This window comes from Armigeres subalbatus, chromosome 2, assembly GCF_024139115.2.
Source record: "Armigeres subalbatus isolate Guangzhou_Male chromosome 2, GZ_Asu_2, whole genome shotgun sequence".
In the NCBI taxonomy this organism is placed as follows: Eukaryota; Metazoa; Arthropoda; class Insecta; order Diptera; family Culicidae; genus Armigeres; species Armigeres subalbatus.
In genome coordinates this window covers 360,277,445-360,286,482 of record NC_085140.1, presented here as the reverse complement: position 1 = coordinate 360,286,482, position 9,038 = coordinate 360,277,445, and the positions used below count along the sequence as shown (strand labels likewise).

Here is a 9,038-nt window from a genome sequence, read left to right as displayed (position 1 = left end):
AGGAAATCTCTGTGTTTGCGGCGCAGATTATCAGGATATCGACCATGTCGTGTGGGCGTTCGAGGAGCATCGTGGCCCCAGATCCGCGCTAACTGAACATCTTCGGGTCCGAGGAAAACAGCCAAAGCCTATTAGGGAAGTGTTGGCGGGTCTTGATCTCGAATACATGTGCCTTGTTTGAAAGTTGCTGATGTTAGATTATAATTGTCGTCCATCCATCCCTTTGCTGTCGTAATCCCTTAAGAATGTCTTCCTCTTGTTGTACATCTCAATATCTGTCGTTAATCCCTCCCGTATGTCTTCCTCTCATCGTTGTCTCCCAAAAAAAAGTTTGTCTCGTTACAGATTTGAAACATTGCCAAGGATTTCAACTGTGTAAACATCAGCATTGTAATTAATTAAGCACCCTAAATTCCCTTCCTTTCCTATTGTATAATTGTATTCCCTAACCTCGACCAAACCGCGAGTCTTTCGGTTCCCCAAAACTAACATTAGTGTATAAGAATCATGAAAAACTGTACTTAAAACATGATTTCGGCTCCGTAACGCTTAATGGCAAATGAGCCTTCCAAATAAATGATAGTTTAAAAAAAAACATCAACAAATCAACAAAGCGTTTGTTCTAATGAAGTGTGAAAGAAACACATTTGTTTCATATATTTGATATTTTTTCAATATTTTATATAAAATCTGTCATGGAAATTTCTCCAAACGAAACCCTGACGGTTGTGGGATATAAATAACCCATACGTTGTTTTTTAAGAGCGCAAGTAGTTCTGCTTGATAATTACCCGCCCATTTAAGACTAATAAATATCAACAATCCATATCACCAGTTATCTGCGGTGCGTACCCTCGCCACTATCCTTTGAACGTCGTCCAAAGACTTGCCTTTCGTCTCCGGAATGTACACGTAGATAAGCACTCCACTGATAGCCCCACTGAGCGCAAACAATCCAAACGGTAGATATGCCCCAACGTTATCTAGCGTCGCTTGAAAAAGTTTAACGATCCCAAAAATGACCACAGCACTCGCGATTGTAAACGTGGCGTTTGCATAGGTCCGGATGTTTTTCGGAAATATTTCTGTCAACACGGCGAACGACACTGTAGCCAATCCTGCGCCATAGAACACTATGTAGAACATGAGTGCAATGAATGCGATCCATCCTAAGTTGCCTTGGTAATCATCTCCTGCGATAGCGAAATACACACTGCAAACCAGTAGTCCCAATGTCGTTCCTGCTGTAGAAAGCAGCAGCAACGGCCGGCGACCCATTCGATCAACCAAAACAGCGGGAAACAACACGGCCACAAGTTGGACAGCTCCCAATACAATGGACATCTCTTCTGGTTTCAAATTTGTAGAAATTTTTCCAAAAATCGTTTGAGCGTATCCAAGAATTGCAAGTATTCCAGTGAACTGCATGCTAAACACCAAAATAAATACAATCCGCATGTGGTTGCGGTACGCCCTTGTGAACAGTTCACTCAATGTTCCCTTTTCTCGATTTGACTTTGCCACAGACAGTTTCATAATTTCTAGTTCATCAGAAACCATTGAAGATCGACGAAACCAGACGAGACTTTCTTTCGCCTGTTCCGGTTTGTTCTTTCCAATTAGATAGTAAGGCGTTTCAGGCATCCACATGAAAGTTAACACGAATAGGGCAGGACCACTCATTGAAACCCACGCCAGTGTCCTGTACTCCAAGTATGGACCAATACAATACATCACCATGAACCCTATCTTCGCAAGTACGGTTATCATCGTTCCGGACGATCCACGAATAGCGTCCGATGTTATCTCACCCAAATAAATGGGCGACACTGAGTAAGCCGTTCCATAGCCGATTCCGAACAAAAATCTTGCGGCGTACAAATATCCAACTGCATCGCCAAGTCCAATTAAAATCCAACCGATCGATGTCGGTATGACCGCGCTTAGAAGGGTCCATTTTCGTCCGACTCGATCCGCCGCGACACCGGTGATGATCGGTCCAAAGATTCCACCAACTGCCTGTATCGCCACAATCCATGATCCTTGGTCTTCGGTGATAGGAATGGGAGAATCGTCGGCTTCCAATTTGGGGATGGCGGGCGAAGACCAAGCGTTGGTCATAACTACCATCATGATCGATAAAGTTGCTACAATTATTATAGGAGAAGAAAAATGATATTTTACTATTGCGCAAAAATGAAATGTGGTAGAGAATGTTGTAACCTGTCAGGGTGGCCAAATACTCGTTTCGATATTTCCCAAACTGCTGAAAAATACCCATTTTGATGTGCTTCTGATGGTTCTTGCTAGGGTAATGCTGGCAAAATTGAGCTGAGTTTCCCAGCTTATCTTGCGATAATTGAATAGAATTGAGAGGAGTGATATAAAGATTGAAATGCCAGTGCTTGTTGACTTTCTGCTATCAGTTTGGCTTACGCTTAGAGAACGCGTTGTTATCGCAGAGAGAAAGATGATCAACAAAGTTTGACAACCCAGCTAATAATTAGTCGATAACAATTTGATTGCCTTATCTTGGTCGGAATTTCAGCCTTTCCAAAGCTTGGTAATGCACCATAATTGCATTATTAAAAAGGTTGTTTAGTTAGGACATGACAGAAAAAGACGAGAGGTTCAATACATCACAGAAAAACGCTCAAATTCATGAAAGAACAAGGTTGGGCTTAGTTCTCAAGATATTGAAAATTGTATTTTTGTATTTTTCTAAATAGCAACAACAATGTTTAGGGCACGTACCCATGTGCTAAGATATGATAAAAAAGAAAAACAATGTTCATAGTTCGTTGAGAATTATATTTTGGATTAAACATTAAATTTTAAACCTTTCCTTCCATTAAATTTTATCTTATAAGGACACATGAAATACAAAAATATTACTTTGTTCAAGCCACATGACTTCTACAAGCACTACTACATCAAATGGTCGTGGTTCTGCCAAACCGCACCAAGCGGTTTTTAATACACTTGTGGCAATTTATTTGTAAAAGAAAAACGGAAATCTTTTGTCATGGAGTTGAGGCATATATGATACGATTTTCAATCAATTAAATCTGTTAAATCTGTAGAAAAATGAGACATTTTTTGTTGCTTGCGGGTTTGGATATTATCCTCAGTTCTAACAAGGTTTCACGCAGAGTGCGGAAACAGCAGCACAATGGCACTGGTAGCATTTTTATGGGAAAACCATCGCATGATGGTGGTTGTCGGTATCAGTGGTCATCATTCAACCTCAACGATCCAGCATTTTATGTGAAGGAAGGGTTGATTACAAAAATGTCGTCTGTTGCGATCCCGCGTTATGCAGTGGCGAAGCTGCAAATTTATTCCAAATGGTCGCGTCTTACCGAAAAGTCATCGGGTTTGGTTTCAGTTAGTTATTGGAAAAGCGCATTAAGGAATGAAAATTGGATCTTCTCAGGACCAGCATTTTGCTAGGCAGAAAGGGTTGTACGTTTGATTTTGTGGTTTATGCTAACGTAAAAACAGCTCGACACTAATGAAACGCAATGCGAGGCAAGACATAACACTTATCGTTTTTACACTCGTCAACTAAGATTTAAAAAAAATACCTTTTACGTCGACCAGTTTCGGGCGCGATGTTGGCCATCATCAGGACTATGTCCAACTGACTACTTTTTGTACGTTGCTAGTACACGTTCGGTTGCAATTGAAATTAGGGAAGGTTTGTTTAGGCCAGGCCGTTATAGGCGTGACTTTACAACGTTTTGACGCACCTTTAAATGGTTTTATGGAGATAGCTTGCATAAAACATCCAATTAATTCCAATGCCCAAATTTGCAAACTGGAAACCATATTTTGGCTTCTTTGTAAGATTTAACCGAGAAGAAATAAAAAGCTGATCGTTCGAGCATAATACACAGTGTTTGGTCTTATGTCAAAATTGCGACATAACTAAAATTGAAAATTTTATGAAAAATGCATTTGAAATCTAAAAATTTATTATAATAGCAAGTGTGTACAATTAGACTTTGTATTCCGAACGCTCGTTTTGATGCTTGGGTTTTCAAACGCCAAATTTCTTGAAAGTTACTGCAAGCAGAACTAGTTCTGATTGTCTATTCCACGTAAAATACAAGATACTTCAAGAAATCTAACATTAGTTATCTGATAAGTACATTGTTTATCAACACCATCGTTGAAGATTTTTTTTAGGTTTGTCACATTTCATTTGGTATCAGACGCATGAACGCACATAGTCACTCTCAATGCGGTTTGAGGTTTCTTAGGTTTCTTTCTCACATTGATGGTTGCATAGTACTGTTCCTAACTAAACTGGTACCTTTGTACCTCTGCGGGCAGTATTTCTTTCGGCAGAACAAAGTTCAAAAACCTGGCCGAGGTCTAGTTGATCATGCATGTTTGTGTGCGCGATATTTTAGAATAAATATTTTGACGCGGGGAGACCGAATGAGCTCATTGAGATTTGAGAATATAGGGTAAAACGACCGAGGGGTTAAGCACCGTGTCAAAACAAAAATGATTTAAAAAATTCCTTAAAAATTACCTGTTGGTCTTTTTCCACATTGCAGTAGTCGAATAGGCACGATATAAACAGGCGCGGAACAGACAAAACTCGATTTTTCGGAGGAAAAAGCGCCAGCAGGAAGATCGAGACCGTGAAGAGACGGAGCAACTGTACCGCGCTAATAACACACGAAAGCTCTATGAGAAGTTGAACCGTTCACGTAAGGGTCACGTGCCACATCCTATATGCAAGGACAAAAACGGGAACCTTCTTACGAACGAGCGTGAGGTGATCCAAAAGTGACGGCAGCATTACGAAGAGCACCTGAATGGCGATGTGGCAGAAGAAAATGGCAATATGGTGATGGATCTGGAGAACGCGCGCCGGACATAATCTTACCGGCTCCGGATCTCCAGGAAATCCAGGATGAGATTGGCCGGCTGAAGAACAACAAAGCCCCTGGGGTTGACCAACTGCCAGGAGAGCTATTTAAACACGGTGGTAAGGCACTGGCTAGAGCGCTGCACTGGGTCATTACCAAGATTTGGGAGGAAGAATCTTTGCCGCAGGAGTGGATGGAAGGTGTCGTGTGTCCCATCTACAAAAAGGGCGATAAGCTGGATTGTAGCTACTACCGCCCAATCACATTGCTGAACACCGCCTACAAGGTACTCCCAACTTTTATGCCGTCGACTAGCACCAATTTCAAGTTCGTGGGGCAGTACCAGGCGGGTTTTATGGGCGAACGCTTCACCATGGACCAGGTGTTCGCCATTCGCCAAGTACTGCAGAAATGCCGTGCAACAACGTGCCCACACATCATCTATTCATCGACTTCAAAGCCGCATATGATACAATCGATCGGGACCAGCTATGGCAGCTAATGCACGAACACGGATTTCCGGATAAACTGACACGGTTGATCAAAGTGACGATGGATCGGGTGATGTGCGTAGTTCGAGTTTCAGGGGCATTCTCGAGTCCCTTCAAAACCCGTAGAGGGTTACGGCAAGATGATGGTCTTTTGTGTCTGCTATTCAACATCGCTTTGGAAGGGGTAGTGCGAAGAGCAGGGATTAACACGAGTGGTACAATTTTCAATAAGTCCGTCCAGCTATTTGGTTTCGCCGACGACATAGACATTATGGCACGTAACTTTGAGAAGATGGAGGAAGCCTACATCAGACTGAAGAGGGAAGCTAAGCGGATCGGACTAGTCATCAACACGTCGAAGACGAAGTACATGATAGGAAGAGGTTCAAGAGAAGACAATGTGAGCCACCCACCGCGAGTTTGCATCGGTGGTGACGAAATCGAGGTGGTAGAAGAATTTGTGTACTTGGGCTCACTGGTGACTGCCGAAAATGACACCAGCAGAGAAATTCGGAGACGCATAGTGGCTGGAAATCGTACGTACTTTGACTCCGCAAGACGCTCCGATCGAATAGAGTTCGCCGCCGTACCAAACTGACAATCTACAAAACGCTAATTAGACCGGTAGTCCTCTACGGACACGAGACCTGGACGATGCTCGTGGAGGACCAACGCGCACTTGGAGTTTTCGAAAGGAAAGTGCTGCGTACCATCTATGGTGGGGTGCAGATGGCGGACGGTACGTGGAGGAGGCGAATGAACCACGAATTGCATCAGCTGTTGGGAGAACCATCCATCGTTCACACCGCGAAAATCGGACGACTGCGATGGGCCGGGCACGTAGCCAGAATGTCGGACAGTAACCCGGTGAAAATGGTTCTCGACAACGATCCGACGGGCACAAGAAGGCGAGGTGCGCAGCGGGCAAGGTGGATCGATCAGGTGGAAGATGACTTGCGGACCCTCCGTAGACTGCGTGGTTGGCGACGTGTAGCCATGGACCGAGCCGAATGGAGAAGACTCTTATATACCGCACAGGCCACTTCGGCCTTAGTCTGATTAAATAATAATAATAATTTGAGTGTAATATTAATTTTTACTTAATTAATTTAGTGAAGATTTACGTTATTGATGTTATAATAATTTTAAATTCATTGTCCAAAACTATATTATTTTGCGGGCGCATAGTGCCTAATCTCATTTTTGCACTAGCTTTCACCATGAAATCGAGCGCGCACCTCATTTCCATGAAAGTACATGGAAAAAAAAACTTGAAAAAGTATTATTTTGTAGTCATCCTCATCATGATTTTCATCAACACTTTAGTTTGTTATTATTTGTTTGCAAGATTTGGTTTCTCTTTTTTCAAAGCAAATTTTTGACAGCTGCCGCAGCCAAATTCCCTTTTTTGCGGGCGGCTTGAAACGGATTTTTATATACTCTTATAAGAGGTTTATAGTGGTAATCTAGAGAGGGCCATTTGGACATATCTTACTCTTATAGTGGTCATCAGAAGGTAATCATGTAGTAATGGGTTTTATTGTCAGTTCTTATAATTCGATCTTGAAAACCATTTCTAGAGCGGAATAAAACTTGAAATGTTACTTGGGTATGGCCGAATGGAAAAGACTCTTATGTACCGCACAGGCCACTTCGGCCATAGTCTGCATAAATAATAATAATAGTAGTCGAATAGGTTGCTCGTCAACTATAGATTCGTAAATGTTACGTCAATTGTGCTAAACTTATGTTGTTTTGTTTTTACCACAATAAAAACAAACTACCACAATAATAGGACGCAGTTGCTTATTTTTGCGACATTTTTTCAAGCTCAGTCCTATTGTTGCGGTATTGCATGCAATTCTTATGGAAATCGATACTACAACAATAGGACCTTAGCACTACCGCAATAATAGGCTCAAAGGATTCAAATTTTTAATGAAAAATGATAATTTTTCATAATTTTGAACGGAATTTTGTCAAACAAAAGCTGTTCTAGTCGTTGATTCGATGAGTTTTAGCGTATCCACAATTGTTTTGAAGGCTATTATATCCAGAATCGACTATTTTAACACTACCGCAATATTAGGACATACCACAACGATAGGACGTTTTACCCTATTTTTCAAAGTTATTTTTTCATAAATATAAGTTTATCATTAAATAGACCTTAATCAAATGAATTACGACAGTTTATTAATTGATTAGTTTCAATGATATTTTTTAGCATATATCGAAGTAGTCGTTCACGACTTTATTGCTTCTACATGTAGGGTAACTGTACCAGTTTAGGCCATGTTTCTAATTTGTCCAGTTTCTCGTATAACTCCGAAAATAAAGAAATTTTCGATGGTTTTATTAGCTGTAACAGGAGATATATCGCTTTTTTATTTATTTATTTACCGACGTGTCACCCCATAGAAAATAATTCAAATTTGCTGCCCACGACGCCATGATGAAAAATCATCGAACACTACCGCCAACCTCATAGTCATAATGGCTCGCGAAGTTTTCGTAGCTCAGCCACCAACCTACATGCTTCAACATTACATCGGAGTTGTGTATTAACTCATTTGACAGGAGTTATGAGAGGGTACTTTATAACCCCATTATATTCACCGTAACGCATCGTATTCACACCCCTCAATAGACCAATGCAAACTCTACCTTAACCTCACTTATTTTGACAGTTCACAGAGCTTGTTTACAAGGTGTTAGAAGAAAAATCGATAAAGGGAAAATTAAAATTCATATTTTTAGTATAAAATTGCTGTGATCCGATCATTTCAGTGATATTCTTTGCATTCAGCATGAAATCAATCGCAAAAGACATCTACATGCGAATAAAATGATGAAACAATTTTATCGGAAGCTTCGCCGGAGACTAAGTTCTGGCGAAATAGCTCTGTGAACTGTCAACCTACGTCATCATGCACTGGTCTATGAATGAACAGTCATCAATAAACTTATAAGCTATGCTACGAAGCATGTCCATACACATCGCAGCAGGGGAAAAGCCGGCCTCTTTCGTGTGCCGATTTTTGCACAGGTAGGTTGTGTGCCTTGGGCGACAGGTTAGAATGGCATTCTAAACTTTACAGGAGTGATCGCCCGCAAAAGCAAATGACCGTTAAAAAGTGGGGGACAATCAGAGAGCACCAATGACACGTCGGTCCGACGGTGGTTGTACTGTGGGCAAGCAGATTTTTCACTTGTCCTGCATATACTGACGGAAATGGGTGATATCGCCGAAATACTACTTCACCCTATGTCACCCTATAACAAATCTCATTCCACTTACCTTTGATATGTATCCGAAGGCTCCACGCTTCTATTTCTATAATAAAATGCTTCCCTTTGAAAAGAAATCATAATTTCATCCTAAAATCAAAACTCCAATTATTGGTACAGTGTTCCGATAGTTGCGATATTTTTTAATCTTTGTTCCTATAGTTGCGAATCCCATTGTTTTCTTACGGGACTCGCAACTATAGGAACACTACCGCAACTATTGGTGCACAGACGGAAAAATATTAAGGTATTTTGATGATATTTACCAATTTAAAAGAGCTAGTCAAGATGTTTTGGTTCCGTTCGGGTACTGACTGATCAACTAATTGATTGACAATGTGGGTTGCTGCGTTTGATTTGTGAATTTTGA

General features: G+C 41.1%; 1 protein-coding gene across 2 annotated transcripts; it reads right to left on the bottom strand.

Annotated features, from left to right (window-relative positions):
- Window positions 1-822: 822 nt before the first annotated feature.
- On the bottom strand, window positions 823-8,764 carry LOC134217156 (facilitated trehalose transporter Tret1-like). Of its 2 annotated transcripts, none has more exons than XM_062695937.1 (2): window positions 8,679-8,764; window positions 823-2,147 (listed from the first exon to the last, which is right to left on the bottom strand). In XM_062695937.1, the coding sequence occupies exon 2, from the start codon at window positions 2,131-2,133 to the stop codon at window positions 829-831; it is 1,305 nt and encodes a 434-aa protein (XP_062551921.1). In that variant the 5' UTR covers window positions 2,134-2,147; window positions 8,679-8,764; the 3' UTR covers window positions 823-828. The 2 variants fall into 2 exon arrangements, with proteins under 2 accessions (XP_062551921.1, XP_062551920.1); XM_062695936.1 differs by lacking the exon at window positions 8,679-8,764 and adding an exon at window positions 2,224-2,290.
- Between the last annotated feature and the right edge of the window lie 274 nt (window positions 8,765-9,038).